The sequence below is a fragment of the Phalangium opilio genome, unplaced genomic scaffold, assembly GCF_054372755.1.
Source record: "Phalangium opilio isolate 3A_F unplaced genomic scaffold, DU_Popi_V2 ptg000091l_1, whole genome shotgun sequence".
Lineage (NCBI taxonomy): Eukaryota > Metazoa > Arthropoda > Arachnida > Opiliones > Phalangiidae > Phalangium > Phalangium opilio.
This window is the reverse complement of record NW_028324196.1, coordinates 775,377-801,333: the sequence shown is the minus strand read 5'-3', so window position 1 is coordinate 801,333 and position 25,957 is coordinate 775,377. Positions and strand designations below refer to the sequence as shown.

Below are 25,957 nucleotides of genomic sequence, written 5' to 3'. Positions count from 1 at the left end.
TATTTTTCCACAATACTTGACGAACATTCTTCGCCTAAACTTCCGTGGCGCAATGGTTAGCGTGTTAGGATGTTAACCGAAAGGATGGTGAATCAAACCCACCCGGGAGCGTTGTTTTGAAGTCTTAAAAGTAACGTTACAAGGAAATATTTCTCCACAATAATTGAAGACCATTCTTGCTTAAGCTTCCGTGGCGCAAGGGTTAGCGCGTTTGGCTTTTAACCGAAAGGTTGGTGGTTCGAGCGTTGTTTTGAAGTCTTAGAAGTATCGTAAAAAGGAAATGTTTTTCCACAATACTTGACGATTATTCTTTCCCTAAGCTTCCGGGGCGCAATGGTTAGCGCGTTCGGCTATTAACCGAAAGGTTGGTGGTTCGAGCCCACCCGGGAGCGTTGTTTTGAAGTTTTAGAAGTAACGTAAAAAGGAAATATTTTTCCACCATACTTGACGATCGTTCTTCGCCTAAGCTTCCGTGGCGCAATGATTGGCGCGTTCGGCTGTTAACCGAAAGGTTGGTGGTTCGAGTCCACCCGGGAGCGATGTTGTGAAGTCTTAGCAGTAATGTAAATGGAAAATATTTTTCCACAATGCTTGACGATTATTCTTTGCCTAAAAATCCGTGGCGCAATGGTTAGCGCGTTCCGCTGTTAACCGAAAGGTTGTTAAATCGAGCCCACCCAGGAGCTTTGTTTTGAAGTCTTAGAAGTATCGTAAAAAGGAAATATTTCTCCACAATACTTGAAGACCATTCTTGATTAAGCTTCCATGGCGCAATGGTTAGCGCGTTTGGCTTTTAACCGAAAGGTTGGTGGTTCGATCCCACCCGGGAGCGTTGATTTGAAGTCTTAGAAGTATCGTAAAAAGGAAATGTTTTTCCACAATACTTGACGATTTTTCTTTCCCTAAGTTTCCGTGGCGCAATGGTTAGCGCGTTCGGCTTTTAACCGAAAGGATGGTGGTTCGAGCCCACCCGGGAGCGTTGTTTTGAAGTCTAAGAAGTAACGTAAAAAGGAAATGTTTTTCCACAATACTTAACGGTCATTCTTCGTCTAAGCTTCCGTGGAGCAATGGTTAGCGCGTTTGGCGGTTAACCGGAAGGTTGGTGGTTCGAGCACACCCAGGAGCTTTTTTTTGAAGTCTTAGAAGTAACGTAAAAAGGAAATATTTTCCACAATACTTGATGATTATTCTTTGCCTAAAATTCCGTTGCGCAATGGTTAGCGCGTTCGGCTGTTAACCGAAAGGTTGTTAGTTCGAGCCCACCCAGGAGCTTTGTTTTGAAGTCTAAGAAGTAACGTAAAAAAGGAAATATTTCTCCACAATACTTGAAGACTATTCTTGCTTAAGCTTCCGTGGCGCAATGGTTAGCGTGTTCGGCTGTTAACCGAAAGGTTGTTAGTTCGAGCCCACCCAGGAGCTTTGTTTTTAAGTCTAAGAAGTAACGTAAAAAGGAAATATTTTTCCACCATACTTGACGATCATTCTTCGCCTAAGCTTCCGTGGCGCAATGGTTAGCGCGTTCGGCTGTTAACCGAAAGGTTGGTGGTTCGAGCCCACCCAGGAGCGTTGTTTTGAAGTCTAAGAAGTAACGTAAAAAGGAAATGTTTTTCCACAATACTTAACGGTCATTCTTCGTCTAAGCTTCCGTGGAGCAATGGTTAGCGCGTTCGGCTGTAAACCGAAAGGTTGTTAGTTCGAGCCCACGCAGGAGCTTTGTTTTGAAGTCTAAGAAGTATCGTAAAAAGGAAATGTTTTTCCACAATACTTGACGATTTTTCTTTGCCTAAAATTCCGTGGCGCAATGGTTAGCGCGTTCGGCTTTTAACCGAAAGGCTGGTGGTTCGAGCCCACCCGGGATCGTTGTTTTCAAGTCTTAGAAGTATCGTAAAAATGAAATGTTTTTCCACAATACTTGACGATTTTTCTTTGCCTAAGCTTCCGTGGCGCAATGGTTAGCGCTTTCGGCTGTTAACCGGAAGGTTGGTTGTTCGAGCCCACCCGGGAGCGTTGTTTTGAAGTCTAAGAAGTAACGTAAAAAGGAAATATTTTTCCATTATACTTGACGATCATTCCTCGCCTAAGCTTCCGTGGCGCAATGGTTAGCGCGTTCGGCTGTTAACCGAAAGGCTGGTGGTTCGAGCCCACCCGGGATCGTTGTTTTCAAGTCTTAGAAGTATCGTAAAAAGGAAATGTTTTTCCACAATACTTGACGATTTTTCTTTGCCTAAGCTTCCGTGGCGCAATGGTTAGCGCGTTCGGCTGTTAACCGGAAGATTGTTGGTTCAAGCCCACCCGGGAGCGTTGTTTTGAAGTCTAAGAAGTAACGTAAAAAGGAAATATTTTTCCACAATACTTGACGATCATTTTTCGTCTAAGCTTCCGTGGCGCAATGGTTAGCGCGTTCGGCGGTTAACCGGAAGGTTTGTGGTTCGGGCCCACCCAGGAGCTTTGTTTTGAAGTCTAAGAAGTAACGTAAAAAGGAAATATTTTTCCACAATACTTGACGAACATTCTTCGCCTAATTTTCCGTGGCGCAATGGTTAGCGCGTTCGGCTGTTAACCCGAAGATTGGTGGTTCAAGCCCACCCAGGAGCGTTGTTTTGAAGTCTAAGAAGTAACGTAAAAAGGAAATATTTTTCTACAATACTTGACGATCATTTTTCGTCTAAGCTTCCGTGGCGCAATGGTTAGCGCGTTCGGCGGTTAACCGGAAGGTTTGTGGTTCGGGCCCACCCAGGAGCTTTGTTTTGAAGTCTAAGAAGTAACGTAAAAAGGAAATATTTTTCCGCAATACTTGACGATCATTCTTCGTCTAAGCTTCCGTGGCGCAATGGTTAGCGCGTTCGGCGGTTAACCGGAAGGTTGGTGGTTCGAGCCCACCCAGGAGCTTTGTTTTGAAGTCTTAGAAGTAACGTTAAAAGGAAATATTTTTCCACAATACTTGACGAACATTCTTCGCCTAATTTTCCGTGGCGCAATGGTTAGCGCGTTCGGCGGTTAACCGGAAGGTTTGTGGTTCGGGCCCACCCAGGAGCTTTGTTTTGAAGTCTAAGAAGTAACGTAAAAAGGAAATATTTTTCCACAATACCTGACGATCATTTTTCGCCTAAGTTTCCGTGGCGCAATGGTTAGCGCGTTCGGCTGCTAACAGGAAGGTTGGTGCTTCGAGCCCACCCAGGAGCTTTGTCTTGAAGCCTTAGAAGTAACGTCAAAAGGAAATATTTTCACAATACTTGATGATTATTCTTTGCCTAAAATTCCGTGGCGCAATAGTTAGCGTGTTCGGCTGTTAACCGAAAGGTTGTTAAATCGAGCCTACTCAGGAGCTCTGTTTTGAAGTCTTAGAAGTAACGTTAAAAGGAAATATTTTTCCACAATACTTGACGATCAATCTTTGTCTAAGCTTCCGTGGCGCAATGGGATAGCGCATTCCTCTGTTAATCGAAAGGTTGTTAGTTCGAGCCTACTCAGGAGCTTTGTTTTGAAGTCTTAGAAGTAACGTTAAAAGGAAATATTTTTCCACAATACTTGTCGATCATCCTTTGCCTTAGCTTCCGTGGCGCAATGGTTAGCGCGTTCGGCTATTAATCGAAAAATTGTGGAAAAATATTTCCTTTTTACGTTACTTCTTAGACTTCAAAACAACGCTCCCGGGTGGGCTCGAACCACCCGAGAGCGTTGTTTTGAAGTCTAAGAAGTAACGTAAAAAGGAAATATTTTTCCACAATACTTGACGATCGTTCTTCGCCTAAGCTTCCGTGGCGCAATTGTTGGCGCGTTCAGCTGTTAACCGAAAGGTTGGTGGTTCAAGTCCACCCGGGAGCGTTGTTTTGAAGTCTTAGCAGTAATGTAAACGGGAAATATTTTTCCACAATACTTGACGATCGTTCTTTGCCTAAGCTTCCGTGGCGCAATGGTTAGCGCGTTCCGCTGTTAACCGAAAGGATGGTGGTTCAAGCCCACCCAGGAGCGTTGTTTTAAGTCTTAGAAGTAACGATAACAGGAAATATTTATCCACAATACTTGACGATCATCCTTTTCTTTAGCTTCCGTGGCGCAATGGTTAGCGCGTTCGGCTATTAACCGGAAGGTTGGTGGTTCGAGCCCATCCAGGAGCTTTGTTTTGAAGTCTTAGAAGTAACGTAAAAAGGAAATATTTTTCCACAATACTTGACGATTTTTCTTTCCCTAAGCTTCCGTGGCGCAATGGTTAGCGCGTTCGGCTGTTAACCCTAAGATTGGTGGTTCGAGCCCACCCAGGAGCTTTGTTTTGAAGTCCAAGAAGTAAAGTAAAAAGGAAATATTTTTCCACAATACTAGACGAACATTCTTCGCCAAAGCTTCCATGGCGCAATGGTTAGCAAGTTCGGCTTCGAACCGAAAGCATGGTGGTTCAAGCCCACCTGGGAGCGTTGTTTTGAAGTCTTAGAAGTAACTTAAAAGTGAAATATTTTTTCACATTACTTGATGATCATTTTTTGCTAAGCTTCCGCGGCGCTATTGTTAGAGCGTTCGGCTGTTAACCGAAAGGTTGATGGTTCGAGTCCACCCAGGACCTTTGTTTTGAAGTCTAAGAAGTAACGTAAAAAGGAAATATTTTTCCACCATACTTGACGATCATTCTTCGCCTAAGCTTCCGTGGCGCAATGGTTCGCGCGTTCGGCTGTTAACCGAAAGGCTGGTGGTTCGATCCCACCCGGGATCGTTGTTTTCAAGTCTTAGAAGTATCGTAAAAAGGAAATGTTTTTCCACAATACTTGACGATTTTTCTTTGCCTAAGCTTCCGTGGCGCAATGGTTAACGCGTTCGGCTTTTAACCGAAAGGCTGGTGGTTCGAGCCCACCCGGGATCGTTGTTTTCAAGTCTTAGAAGTATCGTAAAAAGGAAATGTTTTTCCACAATACTTGACGATTTTTCTTTGCCTAAGCTTCCGTGGCGCAATAGTTAGCGCTTTCGGCTGTTAACCGAAAGGCGGGTGGTTCGAGCCCACCCGGGATCGTTGTTTTCAAGTCTTAGAAGTATCGTAAAAAGGAAATGTTTTTCCACAATACTTGACGATTTTTCTTTGCCTAAGCTTCCGTGGCGCAATGGTTAACGCGGTCGGCTTTTAACCGAAAGGCTGGTGGTTCGAGCCCACCCGGGATCGTTGTTTTCAAGTCTTAGAAGTATCGTAAAAAGAAAATGTTTTTCCACAATACTTGACGATTTTTCTTTGCCTAAGCTTCCGTGGCGCAATGGTTAGCGCTTTCGGCTGTTAACCGAAAGGCTGGTGGTTCGAGCCCCCCCGGGAGCGTTGTTCTGAAGTCTTAAAAGTAACGTAAAAAGGAAATATTTCTTCACAATACTTCAAGATAATTCTTGCTTATGCTTCCGTGGCGCAATGGTTAGCGCGTTCGGCTGTTAACCGAAAGGTTGGTGGTTCGAGCCCACCCAGGAGCGTTGTTTTGAAGTCTAAGAAGTAACGTAATAAGGAAACGTTTTTCCACAATACTTAACGATCATTCTTCGTCTAAGCTTCCGTGGCGCAATGCTTAGCGCGTTCGGCTGTTAATCGGAAGGTTGGTGGTCCGAGCCCACCCGGGAGCGTTGTTTTGAAGTCTTAAAAGTAACGTAAAAAGGAAATGTTTCTCCACAATACTTGAAGACTATTCTTACTTAAGCTTCCGTGGCGCAATGGTTAGCGTGTTCGGCTGTTAACCGAAAGGTTGTTAGTTCGAGCCCACCCAGGAGCTTTGTTTTTAAGTCTAAGAAGTAACGTAAAAAGGAAATATTTTTCCACCATACTTGACGATCATTCTACGCCTAAGCTTCCGTGGCGCAATGGTTAGCGCGTTTGGCTGATAACCGAAAGGCTGGTGGTTCGAGCCCACCCGGGATCGTTGTTTTCAAGTCTTAGAAGTATCGTAAAAAGGAGATGTTTTTCCACAATACTTGACGATTTTTCTCCGCCTAAGCTTCCGTGGCGCAATGGTTAGCGCGTTCGGCTTTTAACCGAAAGGCTGGTGGTTCGAGCCCACCGGGGATCGTTGTTTTCAAGTCTTAGTAGTATCGTAAAAATGAAATGTTTTTCCACAATACTTGACGATTTTTCTTTGCCTAAGCCTCCGTGGCGCAATGGTTAGCGCTTTCGGCTGTTAACAGGAAGGTTGGTGGTTCGAGCCCACCCGGGAGCGTTGTTTTGAAGTCTTAAAAGTAACGTTAAAAGGCAATATTTCTTCACAATACTTGAAGATAATTCTTGCTTAAGCTTCCGTGGCGCAATGGTTAGCGCGTTCGGCTGTTAACCGAAAGGTTGGTGGTTTGAGCCCACCCAGGAGCGTTGTTTTGAAGTCTACGTAAAAAGGAAATATTTTTCCACAATACTTGACGATCATTCTTCGCCTGTGCTTCCGTGGCGCAATGCTTTGCAGGCGCGTTCGGCTGTTAACCGGAAGATTGGTGGTTCGAGCCCACCCAGGAGCGTTGTTTTGAAGTCTTAAAAGTAACGTTAAAAGGAAATCTTTCTTCACAATACTTCAAGATAATTCTTGCTTATGCTTCCGTGGCGCAATGGTTAGCGCGTTCGGCTGTTAACCGAAAGTTTGGTGGTTCGAGCCCACCCAGGAGCGTTGTTTTGAAGTCTAAGAAGTAACGTAAAAAGGAAATGTTTTTCCACAATACTTAACGATCATTCTTTGTTTAAGCTTCCGTGGCGCAATGGTTAGCGCGTTCGGCTGTTAACCGGAAGGTTGATGGTCCGAGCCCACCCGGGAGCGTTGTTTTGAAGTCTTAAAAGTATCGTAAAAAGGAAATGTTTTTCCACAATACTTGACGATTTTTCTTTGCCTAAGCTTCCGTGGCGCAATGGTTAGCGCGTTCGGCTTTTAACCGAAAGGCTGGTGGTTCGAGCCCACCCGAGATCGTTGTTTTGAAGTCTTAAAAGTAACGTAAAAAGGAAATATTTCTCCACAATACTTGAAGACTATTCTTGCTTAAGCTTCCGTGGCGCAATGGTTAGCGTGTTCGGCTGTTAACCGAAAGGTTGTTTGTTCGAGCCCACTGTAGATTTTGTTCTTTTGTTTTCCGAACTTTTCCGATTAGGGGAATTAATTTAATTTTTTAGTTTAATTTTTTAGCTGGGAGAGCTTAATTTGACTTGATTTCATCTTATCTTTTAAACCGACTGAAAAAATTTAGAAGATAAGGCAACTTTTGATTTCAACAAACATTTTATTTTTTGTGTGCTCTTTGGTGAGCAGCCCTTTTACTTCGGGCTCCGAGAGAATTCTGCCGATTAGCGGGCATACAGGTTATAAAAAAATAAGGTACACTTTGAGGAACATTTTACAAAACTTTCCACTACTTGCAATGGCTATAGGTAGGGAGAAAGGGTTAAAAAAAAGAGGGACAGTTTGAGATGTTTTTGAAAGAAGTAGGCGGGGTAGTTCGGATTAAAGGTTGAGAATTTGTGGTAGGGTTTTTTGAACATGGCTATAGGTAGGGAGAAAGGGTTAAAAAAAAGAGGGACAGTTTGAGATGTTTTTGAAAGAAGTAGGCGGGGTAGTTCGGATTAAAGGTTGAGAATTTGTGGTAGGGTTTTTTGAACTAGTTAAAGGGATCGTGTTACAATTTTTTTTAAAGGGATAGCGAAATAAATTTACATCAAATTTAAAAATAATTATAAAATACACAGAATTATTTACACTCCGCCCCGAAATACGATAGTATTTCCAGTTGATAATTGGTTTTAAATGTTGTTTTTTCTTTTTGACAATTTAATTAGTTACATTTTATTTAAATTTTTTAAGAATTTTAGATTGATATTTAAATTTTAGTCATTTAAATTTTTGTGTACAGAGATCGCGTCAATTTCCAAAGGGTACAACAACTGAATTGGCCTTCTAATTAAATTTCCATTTGAGGTCCTAACCATACATGATCTAATTTTCCCGTCTCTACCTTCGAAAATTTCTGTCACTAGGCCTAATTTCCATAAATGCTTTTTTACATTGTCTTCATGTATCATCATTACATCTCCAATTTTAATTTTACATTCATTTTTAGCTAATTTAATTTTATGAGCAGATCTGAGTTCTAATAGGTATTCTTTTTTCCATTTGTTCCACAATCTGGTCATTAGAGCGGAGCGATACTTTTGTCTGTTATTTAATTCTAATTGGGTTTTAGGTACATTTTCATTTTTAATTACTTGAGGGGGTAGGCTAGTTATGCGTTTTCCGATAAGAAAGTGAGAGGGGGTCAAGGGTTGGGGATCGTTAGATTCACTTGTCACATAAGTGATTGGCCTTGAGTTTATGGCAGCTTCAGTTTGCGTGAGTATAGTCTCCATCTCTACATAAGTAAGAGATGCTTGGCCCAAGTTTTTTCTTAATATAGATTTGGTACTTCTGACCAATATCTCCCACCATCCACCGTACCAGGCGGCCCTCTCGACTATAAAATGCCATGAAATACCTTTTTTCCCGTAGAAGTTTAAGACTTCATCGCTTTTTAGATTTTGCCAAATTTTTTCTAAATCCTTGTTAGCTCGGTTGAAGGTTTTCGCGTTATCCGAATAGATTTTTCGCGGTATCCCTCTCCTTGAGATCATACGTGTGAGTGCCAATAAAAATTCTCGCGTTTTTAATGATGTCACTAGCTCCAAGTGTATCGCCCTGGTCACGGCGCACGTGAAAAGGCAGATGTAAGATTTTTCCACGCCGCCACCCGGCATTTTGACGTAAAGAGGTCCGGCGAAGTCGATTCCTACTATTTCAAAACTTTGCGTTTGTTCGATTCGGTCCTTCGGAAGGGGGGCCGTGGGGGCGTCCCCAGGTTTTGCTCCGGCTTTTCTACATTGTAAACAACCTTTAACTGTTTTTCTTGCAAGTTGTCTTCCGGCGGATATCCAATACGATTCCCGCGATTGCGTCAGAGTACTTTGTATCCCTCCGTGCATCATTTGGTGATGGCACCTGTCCATGATTAATCTGGCTAATCTTTGCTCCTTTCTTAGTATGACTGGGTGTTTTATTTCATAGGCAAGACTGGATTCTGCTAATCTGCCTCCCACGCATAGAATTTTGTTTTCATTTAAGATTGGTCTTAAATCCGCGATTTTTGAGGTTTTTTCTATTTTCCCATTATTTTCCAACGATTTTATTTCTTCTCCAAAGTCCTCTTTCTGGACGCATTTTATCCATGTATTTTCTGCCATGTGTATTTCTTCTGTCTTGATTACTCCCGTGTTAATTTTCATTTTCCTAGCGTAGTCTAAAAACCTGTAGACGTAAGCCGTTATTCTAAGGACATTGTCCATATCATTCCATTTATTTAAGTCAATAATTTGACTGATTCCTGTCTTTTCCTTTTGCTTGATTATGAGTATCAGCTTCCGTTTTTCTTTTTCAACTAAGTCCAGATTTATTTCTGGCAATTTGTCCGCGGGCCAATTTGATTTACTTAATTTGAGCCAGGTAGGGCCCTCTAACCATAACTCGCTTTTTTCTAATTCTTCGACCTTTGCTCCTCTAGTGGGGATGTCCGCGGGATTTTGACTCCCTGGGCAGTGTTGCCAATTTTTCGGGTTAGATAATTTTTGAATTTCTACCGCTCTGTTTTGGATGAATGGCTTCCATGCCTTGGTTGATCCTTTGGCCCAGTGTAGCGCGATAGTTGAGTCGGACCACATGAAGGTTTCAACTTCTTCATCTCCGAAAATTTCTTTGATATTATTTACAAGGCGTGCGCCTAGTAGGCAGCCCATAAGCTCCAGCCGCGGTAGCGATAGCTCATTTTCCGAGGGGTCAATCATCTTAAGTGGCGATACCCTCGCCTTTGATGTTACTAGGGCTACACCGATCTCTCCTTTGGTCGTCTCGTACCTCACGTATACTACTGCAGCGTACGCTCTTTTGCTCGCGTCGCAAAAACAGTGGATTTGTTTGTTTTTGATATCTTCGGTTGGGATTTCTTTGAAGTAGTGTCGTCGGATTTTAAATTTTCTTAGATCGCTTAGCTCTTTGCACCATTTCTGGAATTCGTTAGCGATTTCTCCGCTCAATTGTTCATCCCATTTGGTTTTCTTCTCCCATAGCTGCTGTAGCATGAATTTCGCCCTGATGGTAAAGGGGGTTAGGATCCCGATGGGGTCAAATATCTGGGATACGGCGCTAAGTGCGTATCGTTTAGTCAGTTTGATGTCCTTTAAAATTTCGATTAGATTTGATAAGTCGAAACTAAAACTGTCAGACACTAGATTCCATTGTAGTCCTAAGATTTTTTGATCAGTTGGTGCTTGAACCTCAAATTTCGTGACTGCGTTAGGGGTAGCAGCGGCTTCTCCCCACATCTTACGTAATTCTGGCGAGTTGGATTGCCATTTCCTCAAGTTCATTTTTGCGTCGCTTAGAATTTCCGACATTCGTTTTGAGAGTGAGAATGCGCTTTCGATCGTGTGTTCTCCACCAACTAGATCGTCGACATATAGTTTGGTATTAAGAGTGTTTACGGCTTCTTTGTCGGTGACTTCGTATTTTAAAATGTGATGCTTGATCGTAGCGGCGAGCAAATAACTGCTTGATGTGACGCCAAATGGAACGCGCTTCATTCGCAGAGCGGTGAAGTCGTTCTCCAAAACCTTTCCATTTGCTTCTTCCTTGACCCATAGAAATCTGCAAGTGTCACGTTCTTCTTTAGCTAGAGATACTTGTAGAAATGCCTTTTCTATGTCGGCTGTTATGGCGATTGGGTACGTTCTAAAGCTGAGAAGTAGCAAGAGCAAATCCGGATTGAGATTTGGTCCACTTGATAGGCAATCGTTAAGTGACGGGAGGCCATTTTCGTGGGCGGACCCGTCCATTACAGCTCGTAATTTTGTGGTCGTACTATCTGCTCTACTGACACCTTGATGTGGCATGTAGTACGTGCCCGGCTTGCTTGTTTGTTCTGTTTCCGGTACAGGTTCTACGATTCCAAGTTCGAGTTGTTCGTTGATAATTTTCTTGTAGGCTTGGTGATAATCTGGATTATTGTTAAATCTCTTGGCTAAGCTGGTAGCGCGTTTGGTCGCCATTGGTAAATTATCGGGTAGGATTTCCTTTTCCGTGTTCCATGGGAATTTAACTTCATAACGCCCTTCTTCTTGATTAAATTGGACGTCTCTCTCAAACCTTTCCAATACGTCGTATCCCTCTGATAATTTTTCAGGCTTCGCTTGAATTCCAATGGATTCAAGATTCCAAAAATTTTGAACGATTTTCGTCAGGTCGGCATCTTGACATTTAGTTGTCATCACGGTGATTAAATTGTTGCTAACTTCAACCCTTTTGACGTTGGTTTGGGGTGAGCTCATTGGGCCTTCTATGGTCCATCCAAAGATAGTATCCATGGCTACGAGTTTGTTTTGAAGTCTTTCCGTTTTTCCACTTACTATGTCCCAATAGTAGTCACCTCCGATTAATAGGCTAATCTTTGAGGAACTTGGACCTTCTTTTCTTGGATCATCCGCCAGTACCACTCCCGTTTTCTCTATAAAATTTCTAATCTCTTGGCAGTTTTGTGTTTGCGCGCGGCAAATGAATGGCACTGCGACGGCCTCCACCTCGATCTTCTTTCCAGGGTCCGAGAGGTTTTCAACGGTTAGCCTCACGATTTTTCTCTTTTTCTCCACGGCGGCCTGGTTTCCAAATTCGCTAACCAAAACGGTTGTCTCTCCTACGACCGGAAGCTGGTATGTTTCCGCTACCTCGCTCAGTACGAACGTGCCTTGACTTCCGTTGTCTAAAACCAGTTTTAGAGGTTCTGACCCTTCGTTTCTTGGGTAATCTGGATTTTTAATCAAAATTTGGGCGGTTTGCAAGAGAACGTTTCTTCTCTCATAGTCGAAGATGGTATTTGTGGTTATGTTTTGCGTTTCGCTTGTGGTTGCGGGTCTGTTTGGCTCCTTTTTGTGGGCTTCATTTTGTTCACAGATGGCTTGATTGTGCCTTTTGCTGCAAATTCGGCAATTTTGATAGTGAGAATCGCATCTCCTGGCGTCGTGACTTGGCTTCAAACAGATAAAGCATCTTCTCTGATCGCGCAGAGTCGATTTTTTCTCTTCCATTGTGTAATTCTTGCAATTAAATGACGCGTGCTCAGTGTTCTTGCAAAAAATGCAGAATACGGTTCGCGGTGTAACGTTGGTGATAAGCGCGTTTGACGTTGGTACATAATTTCGCCCGTTGGTCGCTAGGGTGTTGTTGTTTCGCGTGTTTTCGTAACGATTATTTTGATATGAGTTTTCGCGGCGATATTCTTGGTGGCGTGGTCTTTCTTTGTTTTTCGATTCATTAAGACCGAGTAACGCGCACGTTTCGCGACCTTCAACTTCACTTTGTAAAAACTGGGTGAAGGCTTTTAAATTCCAATCACCATCTTTAGCATGCTTTTTACTATAATCCAACCTTATTTCTTTAGGTAGGCATTCAATTAAACGGGGGCAAATAAATGTGCCACTTAGGGTAGCATCTACTCCTAAACCTTTTAAACATCTTACATTTAATTGTATTTTATCACATAAATTACGTAGGCCTTTAGTATCGCTCGAGTCCGACACGGGCTCTAAATTCATTAATCGTCTTCCATGAGTATGGATAACTAAATCTGTTCTATCAAATCTCTCTTTTAAAGTTTTAACTGCCTCATCATAATTTTCGTCACTAGCTTTCATGCCAAATAAGGATTCTTTGGCTTCACCATCCAATAAGGAATACAAATAATTAAACATTTCTACCTTGCTAGTTTTCGGCTTGTCCTTAAAGGTGGTTTCAAAACGGCTCCAGAATCCAGCCCATTCCGTGAAGTCCCCTGAGAATTTAGGTAGGACTAACGCCGGTAATCTGCTGGTTTCCTCCCTGACGACGGTAATGTTGCTGGCCGTGTCCTTTGATGAATTTACTGATCCCGTTGCCGAAGCGTTGGCTCCGTTGGCCTTCCTTACGATGCGTTGGGCCTTGATCTTCAATGACTTGAAGTTGTATTTTTCGTAATAACTGTTTATTTCCGTCGCCTCCTTTTCTATAACGTCCGGGTCGGTCATTAGTCCCAGGATTGATTCGTCCAGCTGAATTAGGTTTGCTTCCCTTGTTAGCATGAGCGTTAGCTGGTCCTCGATTTCTTCGATTGGTGTATTTTGATCGCTCAATAATTGATCCATTGTTTTAGTAGCTTTTGTTAGATTAGTGCGAGCCGGTGTTCTCAGCGCCTTGAATTTGACAAACTCCACGGCTGCGTTTGATTTTTTCGGTGGGTTTGTTTTACCCGACCCTTCGGCGTTTTTACCGCTCGCCGAAGCATTATAATCCGTCGGATTTTCGTCCGCCATTATTTTTCACTGATACTGTTCCTTTAGTCCTTGATTTTCACTTTAATTTCGAACCGATTGTTACTTTAATTTAATGTTTTGAACCGCGGGTTGTTTAATAACCCTCTCACGTTTAATTTTCCCGGTTGATTTTAACCGTACTCGATTGATTAGTAATCGCACTTAATTTTAATCTAAAGGTAATTTTGTTCGTAATCCCGGCGTTTCGACGGCACCATGTAGATTTTGTTCTTTTGTTTTCCGAACTTTTCCGATTAGGGGAATTAATTTAATTTTTTAGTTTAATTTTTTAGCTGGAAGAGCTTAATTTGACTTGATTTCATCTTATCTTTTAAACCGACTGAAAAAATTTAGAAGATAAGGCAACTTTTGATTTCAACAAACATTTTATTTTTTGTGTGCTCTTTGGTGAGCAGCCCTTTTACTTCGGGCTCCGAGAGAATTCTGCCGATTAGCGGGCATACAGGTTATAAAAAAATAAGGTACACTTTGAGGAACATTTTACAAAACTTTCCACTACTTGCAATGGCTATAGGTAGGGAGAAAGGGTTAAAAAAAAGAGGGACAGTTTGAGATGTTTTTGAAAGAAGTAGGCGGGGTAGTTCGGATTAAAGGTTGAGAATTTGTGGTAGGGTTTTTTGAACATGGCTATAGGTAGGGAGAAAGGGTTAAAAAAAAGAGGGACAGTTTGAGATGTTTTTGAAAGAAGTAGGCGGGGTAGTTCGGATTAAAGGTTGAGAATTTGTGGTAGGGTTTTTTGAACTAGTTAAAGGGATCGTGTTACAATTTTTTTTAAAGGGATAGCGAAATAAATTTACATCAAATTTAAAAATAATTATAAAATACACAGAATTATTTACACCCACCCAGGAGCTTTGTTTTTAAGTCTAAGAAGTAACGTAAAAAGGAAATATTTTTCCACAATACTTGACGATTTTTCTTTGCCTAAGCTTCCGTGGCGCAATGGTTAGCGCGTTCGGCTTTTAACCGAAAGGCTGGTGGTTCGAGCCCACCCGAGATCGTTGTTTTCAAGTCTTAGAGGTAACGTAAAAAGGAAATATTTTTCCACAATACTTGACGATCATTCTTTGCCTAAGCTTCCGTGGCGCAATGGTTTTCGCGCGTTCGGCTGTAAACCGAAAGGTTGGTGGTTCGAGCCCACCCGGGAGCGTTGTTTTGAAGTCTAGGAAGTAACGTAAAAAGGAAAAATTTTTCCACAATACTTGACGATCATTCTTCGCCTAAGCTTCCGTGGCGCAATGGTTAGCGCTTTCGGCTGTTAACCGAAAGGATGGTGGTTCAATCCCACCCGGGAGCGTTGTTTTCAAGTCTTAAAAGTAACGTTAAAAGGAAATATTTCTCCACAGTACTTGAAGACCATTCTTGCTTATGCTTCCGTGGCGCAATGGTTAGCGCGTTCGGCTTTTAACCGAAAGTTTGGTGGTTCGAGCCCACCCGGGAGCGTTGTTTTGAAGTCTTAGAAGTAACGTAAAAAGGAAATATTTTTCCACAATACTTGACGATCATTCTTTGCTTAAGCTTCCGTGGCGCAATGTTTATCGCGTTCGGCTTTTAACCGAAAGGTTGGTGGTTCGAACCCACCCGGGAGCGTTGTTTTGAAGTCTTAGAAGTATCGTAAAAAGGAAATGTTTTTCCACAATAATTGAAGACTATTCTTGCTTAAGATTCCGTGGCGCAATGGTTAGCGCGTTCCCAACGGTTGTTAGTTCGAGCCCACCCAGGAGCTTTGTTTTGAAGTCTTAGAAGTAACGTAAAAAGGAAATGTTTTTCCACAATACTTGAAGACTATTGTTGCTTAAGATTCCGTGGCGCAATGGTTAGCGCGTTCGGCTGTTATCCCAAACGGTTGTTAGTTCGAGCCCACCGAGGAGCTTTGTTTTGAAGTCTTAGAAGTAACGTAAAAAGGAAATGTTTTTCCACAATACTTGACGATTTTTCTTTCCCTAAGCTTCCGTGGCGCAATGGTTAGCACGTTCGGCTGTTAACCGAAAGGTTGGTGGTTCGAGTCCACCCAGGGCCTTTGTTTTGAAGTCTTAGAAGTAACGTAAAAAGGAAATATTTTTCCACAATACTTGACGATCATTCTTTCCCTAAGCTTCCGTGGCGCAATGGTTAGCGCGTTCGGCTGTAAACCAAAAGGTTGGTGGTTCGAGCCCACCCGGGAGCCTTGTTTTGAAGTCTTAGAAGTAACGTAAAAAGGAAATGTTTTTCCACAATACTTGAAGACTATTCTTGCTTAAGATTCCGTGGCGCAATGGTTAGCGCGTTCGGCTGTTAACCCAAACGGTTGTTAGTTCGAGCCCACCCAGGAGCTTTGTTTTGAAGTCTTAAAAGTAACGTTAAAAGTAAATATTTCTCCACAATACTTGAAGACCATTCTTGCTTATGCTTCCGTGGCGCAATGGTTAGCGCGTTCGGCTTTTAACCGAAAGTTTGGTGGTTCGAGCCCACCCGGGAGCGTTGTTTTGAAGCCTTGAAAGTAACGTTAAATAGAAATATTTCTTCACAATACTTGAAGACTATTCTTGCTTAAGATTCCGTGGCGCAATGGTTAGCGCGTTCGGCTTTTAACCGAAAGGTTGTTAGTTCGAGCCCACCCAGGAGCTTTATTTTGAAGTCTTAGAAGTAACGTAAAAAGGAAATGTTTTTCCACAATACTTGACGATTTTTCTTTCCCTAATCTTCCGTGGTGCAATGGTTAGCGCGTTCGGCTGTTAACCGAAACTTTGGTGGTTCGAATCCACCCGGGATCGTTGTTTTCAAGTCTTACAAGTATCGTAAAAAGGAAATGTTTTTCCACAATACTTGACGATTTTTCTTTGCTTAAGCTTCCGTGGCGCAATGGTTAGCGCGTTCGGCTGTTAACCGAAAGGCTGGTGGTTCGAGCCCACCCGGGATCGTTGTTTTCAAGTCTTAGAAGTATCGTAAAAAGGAAATGTTTTTCCACAATACTTGACGATTTTTCTTTCCCTAAGCTTCCGTGGCGCAATGGTTAGCGCGTTCGGCTGTAAACCGGAAGGTTGGTGGTTCGAGCCCACCCGGGAGCGTTGTTTTGAAGTCTTAAAAGTAACGTTAAAAGGCAATATTTCTTCACAATACTTCAAGATAATTCTTGCTTAAGCTTCCGTGGCGCAATGGTTAGCGCGTTCGGCTGTTAACCGAAAGGCTGGTGGTTCGAGCCCACCCGAGATCGTTGTTTTCAAGTCTTAGAGGTAACGTAAAAAGGAAATATTTTTCCACAATACTTGACGATCATTCTTTGCTTAAGCTTCCGTGGCGCAATGCTTAGCGCGTTCGGCTGTAAACCGAAAGGTTGGTGGTTCGAGCCCACCCGGGAGCGTTGTTTTGAAGTCTAGGAAGTAACGTAAAAAGGAAAAATTTTTCCACAATACTTGACGATCATTCTTCGCCTAAGCTTCCGTGGCGCAATGGTTAGCGCTTTCGGCTGTTAACCGAAAGGATGGTGGTTCAATCCCACCCGGGAGCGTTGTTTTCAAGTCTTAAAAGTAACGTTAAAAGGAAATATTTCTCCACAGTACTTGAAGACCATTCTTGCTTATGCTTCCGTGGCGCAATGGTTAGCGCGTTCGGCTTTTAACCGAAAGTTTGGTGGTTCGAGCCCACCCGGGAGCGTTGTTTTGAAGTCTTAGAAGTAACGTAAAAAGGAAATATTTTTCCACAATACTTGACGATCATTCTTTGCTTAAGCTTCCGTGGCGCAATGTTTATCGCGTTCGGCTTTTAACCGAAAGGTTGGTGGTTCGAACCCACCCGGGAGCGTTGTTTTGAAGTCTTAGAAGTATCGTAAAAAGGAAATGTTTTTCCACAATAATTGAAGACTATTCTTGCTTAAGATTCCGTGGCGCAATGGTTAGCGCGTTCCCAACGGTTGTTAGTTCGAGCCCACCCAGGAGCTTTGTTTTGAAGTCTTAGAGGTAACGTAAAAAGGAAATGTTTTTCCACAATACTTGAAGACTATTCTTGCTTAAGATTCCGTGGCGCAATGGTTAGCGCGTTCGGCTGTTATCCCAAACGGTTGTTAGTTCGAGCCCACCGAGGAGCTTTGTTTTGAAGTCTTAGAAGTATCGTAAAAAGAAAATGTTTTTCCACAATACTTGACGATTTTTCTTTCCCTAAGCTTCCGTGGCGCAATGTTTAGCGTGTTCGGCTGTTAACCGGAAGGTTGGTGATTCGAGCCCACCCGGGAGCGTTGTTTTGAAGCCTTGAAAGTAACGTTAAAAGGAAATATTTCTTCACAATACTTGAAGACTTTTCTTGCTTAAGATTCCGTGGCGCAATGGTTAGCGCGTTCGGCTTTTAACCGAAACGGTTGTTAGTTCGAGCCCACCCAGGAGCTTTGTTTTGAAGTCTTAGAAGTAACGTAAAAAGGAAATGTTTTTCCACAATACTTGACGATTTTTCTTTCCCTAAGCTTCCGTGGCGCAATGGTTAGCGCGTTCGGCTGTAAACCGGAAGGTTGGTGGTTCGAGCCCACCCGGGAGCGTTGTTTTGAAGTCTTAAAAGTAACGTTAAAAGGCAATATTTCTTCACAATACTTCAAGATAATTCTTGCTTAAGCTTCCGTGGCGCAATGGTTAGCGCGTTCGGCTGTTAACCGAAAGGCTGGTGGTTCGAGCCCACCCGAGATCGTTGTTTTCAAGTCTTAGAGGTAACGTAAAAAGGAAATATTTTTCCACAATACTTGACGATCATTCTTTGCTTAAGCTTCCGTGGCGCAATGCTTAGCGCGTTCGGCTGTAAACCGAAAGGTTGGTGGTTCGAGCCCACCCGGGAGCGTTGTTTTGAAGTCTAGGAAGTAACGTAAAAAGGAAAAATTTTTCCACAATACTTGACGATCATTCTTCGCCTAAGCTTCCGTGGCGCAATGGTTAGCGCTTTCGGCTGTTAACCGAAAGGATGGTGGTTCAATCCCACCCGGGAGCGTTGTTTTCAAGTCTTAAAAGTAACGTTAAAAGGAAATATTTCTCCACAGTACTTGAAGACCATTCTTGCTTATGCTTCCGTGGCGCAATGGTTAGCGCGTTCGGCTTTTAACCGAAAGTTTGGTGGTTCGAGCCCACCCGGGAGCGTTGTTTTGAAGTCTTAGAAGTAACGTAAAAAGGAAATATTTTTCCACAATACTTGACGATCATTCTTTGCTTAAGCTTCCGTGGCGCAATGTTTATCGCGTTCGGCTTTTAACCGAAAGGTTGGTGGTTCGAACCCACCCGGGAGCGTTGTTTTGAAGTCTTAGAAGTATCGTAAAAAGGAAATGTTTTTCCACAATAATTGAAGACTATTCTTGCTTAAGATTCCGTGGCGCAATGGTTAGCGCGTTCCCAACGGTTGTTAGTTCGAGCCCACCCAGGAGCTTTGTTTTGAAGTCTTAGAGGTAACGTAAAAAGGAAATGTTTTTCCACAATACTTGAAGACTATTCTTGCTTAAGATTCCGTGGCGCAATGGTTAGCGCGTTCGGCTGTTATCCCAAACGGTTGTTAGTTCGAGCCCACCGAGGAGCTTTGTTTTGAAGTCTTAGAAGTATCGTAAAAAGAAAATGTTTTTCCACAATACTTGACGATTTTTCTTTCCCTAAGCTTCCGTGGCGCAATGTTTAGCGTGTTCGGCTGTTAACCGGAAGGTTGGTGATTCGAGCCCACCCGGGAGCGTTGTTTTGAAGCCTTGAAAGTAACGTTAAAAGGAAATATTTCTTCACAATACTTGAAGACTATTCTTGCTTAAGATTCCGTGGCGCAATGGTTAGCGCGTTCGGCTTTTAACCGAAACGGTTGTTAGTTCGAGCCCACCCAGGAGCTTTGTTTTGAAGTCTTAGAAGTAACGTAAAAAGGAAATGTTTTTCCACAATACTTGACGATTTTTCTTTCCCTAAGCTTCCGTGGCGCAATGGTTAGCACGTTCGTCTGTTAACCGAAAGGTTGGTGGTTCGAGTCCACCCAGGGCCTTTGTTTTGAAGTCTTAGAAGTAACGTAAAAAGGAAATATTTTTCCTCAATACTTGACGATCATTCTTTCCCTAAGCTTCCGTGGCGCAATGGTTAGCGCGTTCGGCTGTAAACCGAAAGGTTGGTGGTTCGAGCCCACCCGGGAGCCTTGTTTTGAAGTCTTAGAAGTAACGTAAAAAGGAAATGTTTTTCCACAATACTTGAAGACTATTCTTGCTTAAGATTCCGTGGCGCAATGGTTAGCGCGTTCGGCTGTTAACCCAAACGGTTGTTAGTTCGAGCCCACCCAGGAGCTTTGTTTTGAAGTCTTAAAAGTAACGTTAAAAGTAAATATTTCTCCACAATACTTGAAGACCATTCTTGCTTATGCTTCCGTGGCGCAATGGTTAGCGCGTTCGGCTTTTAACCGAAAGTTTGGTGGTTCGAGCCCACCCGGTAGCGTTGTTTTGAAGTCTTAGAAGTATCGTAAAAAGGAAATGTTTTTCCACAATACTTGACGATCATTCTTTGCTTAAGCTTCCGTGGCGCAATGTTTATCGCGTTCGGCTTTTAACCGAAAGGTTGGTGGTTCGAACCCACCCGGGAGCGTTGTTTTGAAGTCTTAGAAGTAACGTAAAAAGGAAATGTTTTTCCACAATACTTGACGATTTTTCTTTCCCTAATCTTCCGTGGTGCAATGGTTAGCGCGTTCGGCTGTTAACCGAAACTTTGGTGGTTCGAATCCACCCGGGATCGTTGTTTTCAAGTCTTACAAGTATCGTAGAAAGGAAATGTTTTTCCACAATACTTGACGATTTTTCTTTGCCTAAGCTTCCGTGGCGCAATGGTTAGCGCGTTCGGCTTTTAACCGAAAGGATGGTGGTTCAAGCCCACCAGGGAGCGTTGTTTTGAAGTCTTAGAAGTATCGTAAAAAGAAAATGTTTTTCCACAATACTTGACGATTTTTCTTTCCCTAAGCTTCCGTGGCGCAATGTTTAGCGCGTTCGGCTGTTAACCGGAAGGTTGGTGATTCGAGCCCACCCGGGAGCGTTGTTTTGAAGCCTTGAAAGTAACGTTAAAAGGAAATATTTCTTCACAATACTTGAAGACTATTCTTGCTTAAGATTCCGTGGCGCAATGGTTAGCGCGTTCGGCTTTTAACCGAAAGGTTGTTAGTTCGAGCCCACCCAGGAGCTTTGTTTTGAAGTCTTAGAAGTAACGTAAAAAGGAAATGTTTTTCCACAATACTTGACGATTTTTCTTTCCCTAATCTTCCGTGGTGCAATGGTTAGCGCGTTCGGCTGTTAACCGAAACTTTGGTGTTTCGAATCCACCCGGGATCGTTGTTTTCAAGTCTTACAAGTATCGTAAAAAGGAAATGTTTTTCCACAATACTTGACGATTTTTCTTTGCCTAAGCTTCCGTGGCGCAATGGTTAGCGCGTTCGGCTTTTAACCGAAAGGATGGTGGTTCAAGCCCACCTGGGAGCGTTGTTTTGAAGTCTTAGAAGTAACGTAAAAAGGAAATATCTTTTCACATTACTTGATGATCCTTTTTTGCTAAGCTTCCGCGACGCTATGGTTAGAGCGTTCGGCTGTTAACCGAAAGGTTTTTGGTTCGAGGCTCTACCGACTCATTAACCTGATTAGAAGTGGAACCATTTTCATTTTTGATAAGCACCAGCAGGCATTAAAACTAAAAAGTATTTATTCAAACGTTATAGAAAGTTGTGGTACACAATTAAACACTATTCTCTCGTTGTACCTCAATAATAGCATTAATAATTGCTAGCTTTTGTCCATACTGAAGCTGATTTGTCTCTAGCCTCATAAAAAGAGAATACGCACAAATATGGAAGCTATTAATCGTCTAACTGCGGCCATTAAGTCGGGGTCGGGTCCCTAGGTTCAATTGAAGGACCTAAAACTATTTAACTGTTTTTACGGATCACGCTAAATCGTTAAGGCCTCTCTAGAGAGGTCCATAGAGAAGTCGAAACTCAACGTCAATTTTAATCCTATTCCTCTTAGTTCACGCATTGGGTGTCTTAACTTTTCGGTCCAATCCGAACCGATAAGACATCAATGGGAGGAATAAATTTAAGCATAACTTTGTTAACTCTCAAAAGATGCTCTTGGAAGGTCGAAATGAAACTGAATTTTATAGCTACACAACTTCTAAAAGCATCAAAATTTCGCAAGATATTTCTCATAGTTTAATTTAGTATTAAAAATATTTAGTTTGGTATGATTCTTTAAAGTGGAGTTCGAATATTTTGAATGGATGGCGCTCAGATGAGCGGGGAAAACTCCACTCGCCTACCTTTGAAGTAGGGCTTATAGGGGAAATTTAAATGCTTTTTTTCCTATAAGCTATCCCATAATTGGAATTCAATTCTTCTTACTCATAATTGGAATTCAATTTTTCATATCCATATTTGGAATTCAATGATTATCACCTTCATTACAGGGAATTAATTTTCGTTTAAAACGGTCGCTAGGTTTCTCGAAGTCACTAAATTAACCACTGATGTTCAAAAAGAGCTGACTGGATTCTAATGTGGCATTATCACTAGAAATATGAAATATTTCACACTTGGGTTATACACGCTTCTGTCAGAACAGGTTATGTCAGTCTGACTCTGCGTATTCTTTAGTAAAGCAGTCACTTTTTCTTTTTCTCTATGCGTTTCATTGGGGCTAGGCCCAAATACGATAGGGTGTGTACAAGGCTTAGTAGATAACAGACCTATATCTTCACTTTTCACTTGAGTGCACTTGAAACAAACCTCTTTTAATGTAAGACCACATTGGGCGAATTGATTTTTCACTCCGACTAATTTTTTAAGAGGCATTTTTATTGCAATTGAAGGTTGTTTACTCGGATTCTTGTTAATCGAAAAACCGGCGACCAAAAACTACAGAGTCAGTGATGCCAGACTGCAAAAAAAGTAAATCCTCTACCCAGCTCTTTAACTTTCCCTGTGGAACCACAATTTCCCTACCAGAAAACTACTTTTAGTGATGTAATTGCTTTGAAGTAAGATTGGCTGCTCTAAACGGAGAAAAGTTCGAATACCACCAATCTGTTTTGACTTTATCTTTTACGCGTCGTCTGCTCAAGAGTTTTCTTTAAAAAAACCAAGAAAAGGCGCTCCAGACTTCAAATTCTACCATTTCTGTACGTAGTAGCCATTCACTTTTGTCATTACCAGGTATAACATTATCTAAAAGCGGTGCCTCCACAATGATCTAGGCCTGTGCGTGTCGATTTTTATATGGGGAAATATCCAGTTTCATAGAGGAAATATCTTCACCCAGTATGTGTACTAGATGGCGCTTCTACCTCAGTTTCGAAGGGGGTCTTTCATAAATATTCGTTCATATTTTAGGGGCCAATTATTAAAAATTTATATAAGAGAAAGGTTTCACCCTAAAATTAACGTAATAGCATAACTTTCATCCACGTATTCCTACAATATTCGGACCATTTTTATCGTAATCCTCGATATTCAATCTAGAAATTGAGCCCTTTAAATGGTATTTGAGCCGCCCAAAAATTAGATAAAAATATTTAAAGAAAAAGGGTTCACATTTAGTATCGTTCACATTTACCAGTACGTACCAACTATACCCTAAATTCCCAAAAATTATTAAAGAGACATACTCTTGAATTTAAATGTTAACAATAGCTATGTTTAAAATGATTTTAGGAATGAAGTTTCTTAAACCATTAAGCAATTCCATTTCCTCTCATTGGGTACGTTCAGTAACCTCTTTGATGATGTATGTTTTTCCCAACTGTACGCTTTTTCGCGTTTCCGGTTTTGACGTCATAGTGCTCGGCGCTTGCCCATTAAACAAATCATCTAATCGATATGATTTTTTGATGGTGTTACGTAGCGCATGACTGTTGAACACTTGACTGACGAAAAGTTAGCTCGGGACTTAAAACTTAAATTCCAATAATCCAATTCCAACAGTAATTGTATTAGTTTTCTTTACAAAGCTAATTCTACCATTCAAATGGACATAATTTTCTTAAATAATTTCATTATTTGCGAGCTTGTTAATAATTAAAAAGAGACATTTCAAAATTTCCTGGCCACCCGCGCGTTTTGTTCAAAAGGTTTCATGACACGTAAGACTGAGTTGTCTCTTATTTATCTGGCGCTCTCATAAAAATGGTTACTAACCCTTTACTGTCACTCGCTATAACTCACTAAAAACATTCCACAATTTCAGCACGGATGTCCGCAGAATTCTACTTAGCTACCGCGAGTGTTCGAACCTCAAACACTTCTCGATAAATAAAAAAAAATTTACACTGAATCGCATCCTGGTGCTAGAATTGATTTCAATACCCCCTCCCCTGAATATCTCATCCAGTAAGCCCCTTCGATGTAAGGAAGGTGGTAGTCAACCCTCAGTATCGAGTTGTACAAGAAGGTTGACTCTTAGCCGTCGCTGCGCGCTCTCAGAACCCAAAGTGCCAAAAAGTGAGATGGAAGTCAGAGTTTTACCCTTGCAGATAAGAGGCTTATTGCAAAACAAAAGGAACAGACCTTGAAAATGAACAGTAAAGGTTAATTTTCGCCAAGTTGGTTTCTATAAATTCGGACTGCACGCTGACTGTGATTCTATGAAAACGAACGCTGCTACTCGTTTTGTTGCGCGATCTGACCTATGACGAAGAGGAGATTAACGATTTATTCCAGGCTTCACGAAGCGAACTTACATAAAATGTTAAATCTCACTAAGAGGTCCGTTTGCGTGCCATTACTATGCATATATATTGAACAAATGCACTCTTTGTTTACCCGGAAGAGACAAATCGTCATCTTTTAAATTGTAGAAATGGGCCTCATTACAGCATAATGAGTATATTCAAGAAGGGATTTATATAAGAAGGCATAAGTCGCGAGATTTTACGCTAATACTCTTACGCCAGTGTCAGTGGACAAGAAAGCCCCACACCTTTCATGCCCGTCATTGTTCTGCGCTTTCCTGTTGGATCCCTTTCCAACATACAGTCGCGAATGACGTATTCCGACTAGAGATAAAACAAACCTCGAGCAAAGAAAACAGAAAATGGAGGCTGCCGCCGTTGCTGAAACTGTACGACGGTTGTTTCTGATTGGCGTTAAGAAGTTAGTTAAAGATTTTGAACCTATTTTGAGAGATATTGAGTATGTGTCTCTACGTGAAAATCGTTCAATCTAAAACTATTTCTAAATCGAATCAAGTGTCCTTTATTTATGATTTCGTGAGTTCCAAAAACCAAACCAAGGCTTAACGAAAAGGTAAAAGAGATAAATGGTGGAAAATATAAAGTAAGATAAAATATTAAAGTTCCGCATCCGATTCTACCCTACCCATGAAGGCGGATTTGTCGACTATCACGCACGCACCGGAGGCTATCATATGCCGTCTTATATAAATCCCTTATTGGCATATTTTTATTCCTTCAGATTTTAGTATTATTACTCAAACCATTACTATGCATATATATTCTTCAAATGAGCTCTTTGTTTACCCTAGAGAGAGATAATGATCGTTTTAAGTATCTTGATTTGAAATGCGCGATCATTACAGCAAATGCGAACTCTCAACTATTTTCGATTTTAGGAATATTGAGGGGATTTAAATTTATGGCTGATACCAGAAGGTGATAAAAGAAGAAGGATGACACTCTGAATCCTCTTAGTACTTTAGATACGCAACGTCATTCTTCCCAGCCTCTCACAATTTTTGTTTGCTCTCCCGCTCATCAAACTTCAGATGGGCATGGCTTCGTATAAGGCTGAATTCTATTTAAATGTTTAGAACTAAATCCTCAGATATCAACCCACAGACCTTGAATGTCTCGACATGGGACAAAAATCACCAAGTGCGCTTGGCAAATAGTTAAGCAGCACTGATAGAGTTATGATGAGGGTACACGTGGCAATGTGTCCGAACCTGTTGTAGGTGTAAGAAGTCGGGCCACGTAATGCGGGACTTCCCGCAAAACCGAGGTACTAAATATTTTCGATTGCTTTTCCTGGGGCTACCTTAAAACTTCTATGCACTTAGTTAAAGTTCTCATTTAGGGAAACGAGTTTTTAATTTAACAAAATGTTATAGAGAGCTTTCCGTTGGAGCTGAGTCTCGTGACATAATTTACGCTGTCATATTGGAGGGTTTAAAGCAGGAATGAAGCCGAGACCACCCAATATGGCTGCAAGAACTGCGGTAAGACTTGGGAGGGTGTGACGTCCTACTATCCCATCTGAAATTTCCCTACTGAAATTAAAAAAACAACGGTGAAGTTCCCTGCTATCTCTAGGTAGCCCTAATGCTAGCAATCTTAGTTAGAGCCTTTTATCGCCATGGCTTTCATAGCGTAATTTTGTTCTAATATTGGCAATGGGGTAAAAAGATATTCTATGGTAAAAAATTATCTAGAGAAAAGGGGACATTAGACTGAAATTGTAGGACAGAGAATCTCTGCATGTAAGACCAAAATGAATTATAAAAAAGTATATCGCACACAAACCAGCTAAAGGTGTTAAAGGCTCAAGCATATATAGTTGACTTATATACGGTTACATTGTAGACGACGCGTTGGCGGTCAACCAAACCACCACCACCACCACCAACAATACGGAAAC

At 41.8% G+C, this 25,957-nt stretch overlaps 1 protein-coding gene and 18 non-coding genes across 19 annotated transcripts; 18 read left to right on the top strand and 1 right to left on the bottom strand.

The window, feature by feature from the left end:
* The first annotated feature begins 319 nt into the window (after window positions 1-319).
* TRNAN-AUU (transfer RNA asparagine (anticodon AUU)) lies at window positions 320-392 on the top strand. The gene has a single exon. It is a non-coding gene; the product is annotated as a tRNA-Asn (tRNA).
* Window positions 393-906: 514 nt separating this feature from the next.
* Window positions 907-979, top strand: TRNAK-UUU (transfer RNA lysine (anticodon UUU)). The gene has a single exon. It is a non-coding gene; the product is annotated as a tRNA-Lys (tRNA).
* Window positions 980-4,045: 3,066 nt separating this feature from the next.
* Window positions 4,046-4,118, top strand: TRNAN-AUU (transfer RNA asparagine (anticodon AUU)). Its single transcript has one exon. It is a non-coding gene; the product is annotated as a tRNA-Asn (tRNA).
* A 221-nt stretch (window positions 4,119-4,339) lies between these two features.
* On the top strand, window positions 4,340-4,412 carry TRNAR-UCG (transfer RNA arginine (anticodon UCG)). The gene has a single exon. It is a non-coding gene; the product is annotated as a tRNA-Arg (tRNA).
* A 1,394-nt stretch (window positions 4,413-5,806) lies between these two features.
* TRNAI-GAU (transfer RNA isoleucine (anticodon GAU)) lies at window positions 5,807-5,879 on the top strand. The gene has a single exon. It is a non-coding gene; the product is annotated as a tRNA-Ile (tRNA).
* A 1,931-nt stretch (window positions 5,880-7,810) lies between these two features.
* LOC149644068 (uncharacterized) lies at window positions 7,811-13,345 on the bottom strand. Its single transcript, XM_089850489.1, has one exon. It carries the CDS (start codon window positions 13,343-13,345, stop codon window positions 7,811-7,813), a length of 5,535 nt encoding a protein of 1,844 aa, XP_089706615.1.
* Window positions 13,346-14,441: 1,096 nt separating this feature from the next.
* On the top strand, window positions 14,442-14,516 carry TRNAY-GUA (transfer RNA tyrosine (anticodon GUA)). Its single transcript has one exon. It is a non-coding gene; the product is annotated as a tRNA-Tyr (tRNA).
* Window positions 14,517-14,736: 220 nt separating this feature from the next.
* TRNAK-UUU (transfer RNA lysine (anticodon UUU)) lies at window positions 14,737-14,809 on the top strand. Its single transcript has one exon. It is a non-coding gene; the product is annotated as a tRNA-Lys (tRNA).
* A 651-nt stretch (window positions 14,810-15,460) lies between these two features.
* Window positions 15,461-15,533, top strand: TRNAY-GUA (transfer RNA tyrosine (anticodon GUA)). Its single transcript has one exon. It is a non-coding gene; the product is annotated as a tRNA-Tyr (tRNA).
* Window positions 15,534-15,753: 220 nt separating this feature from the next.
* On the top strand, window positions 15,754-15,826 carry TRNAK-UUU (transfer RNA lysine (anticodon UUU)). The gene has a single exon. It is a non-coding gene; the product is annotated as a tRNA-Lys (tRNA).
* Window positions 15,827-16,340: 514 nt separating this feature from the next.
* Window positions 16,341-16,413, top strand: TRNAY-GUA (transfer RNA tyrosine (anticodon GUA)). The gene has a single exon. It is a non-coding gene; the product is annotated as a tRNA-Tyr (tRNA).
* Window positions 16,414-16,633: 220 nt separating this feature from the next.
* On the top strand, window positions 16,634-16,706 carry TRNAY-GUA (transfer RNA tyrosine (anticodon GUA)). The gene has a single exon. It is a non-coding gene; the product is annotated as a tRNA-Tyr (tRNA).
* Window positions 16,707-16,926: 220 nt separating this feature from the next.
* On the top strand, window positions 16,927-16,999 carry TRNAK-UUU (transfer RNA lysine (anticodon UUU)). The gene has a single exon. It is a non-coding gene; the product is annotated as a tRNA-Lys (tRNA).
* Window positions 17,000-17,797: 798 nt separating this feature from the next.
* On the top strand, window positions 17,798-17,870 carry TRNAY-GUA (transfer RNA tyrosine (anticodon GUA)). The gene has a single exon. It is a non-coding gene; the product is annotated as a tRNA-Tyr (tRNA).
* Window positions 17,871-18,090: 220 nt separating this feature from the next.
* Window positions 18,091-18,163, top strand: TRNAY-GUA (transfer RNA tyrosine (anticodon GUA)). Its single transcript has one exon. It is a non-coding gene; the product is annotated as a tRNA-Tyr (tRNA).
* A 220-nt stretch (window positions 18,164-18,383) lies between these two features.
* TRNAK-UUU (transfer RNA lysine (anticodon UUU)) lies at window positions 18,384-18,456 on the top strand. The gene has a single exon. It is a non-coding gene; the product is annotated as a tRNA-Lys (tRNA).
* Window positions 18,457-19,401: 945 nt separating this feature from the next.
* Window positions 19,402-19,474, top strand: TRNAY-GUA (transfer RNA tyrosine (anticodon GUA)). Its single transcript has one exon. It is a non-coding gene; the product is annotated as a tRNA-Tyr (tRNA).
* A 661-nt stretch (window positions 19,475-20,135) lies between these two features.
* TRNAK-UUU (transfer RNA lysine (anticodon UUU)) lies at window positions 20,136-20,208 on the top strand. Its single transcript has one exon. It is a non-coding gene; the product is annotated as a tRNA-Lys (tRNA).
* A 514-nt stretch (window positions 20,209-20,722) lies between these two features.
* On the top strand, window positions 20,723-20,795 carry TRNAK-UUU (transfer RNA lysine (anticodon UUU)). The gene has a single exon. It is a non-coding gene; the product is annotated as a tRNA-Lys (tRNA).
* Window positions 20,796-25,957: the final 5,162 nt, after the last annotated feature.

Excerpts from the sequence above, each read along its gene's own strand:
- LOC149644068 (XM_089850489.1), bottom strand. The coding sequence starts at position 13,345 with ATGGCGGACGAAAATCCGACGGATTATAATGCTTCGGCGAGCGGTAAA.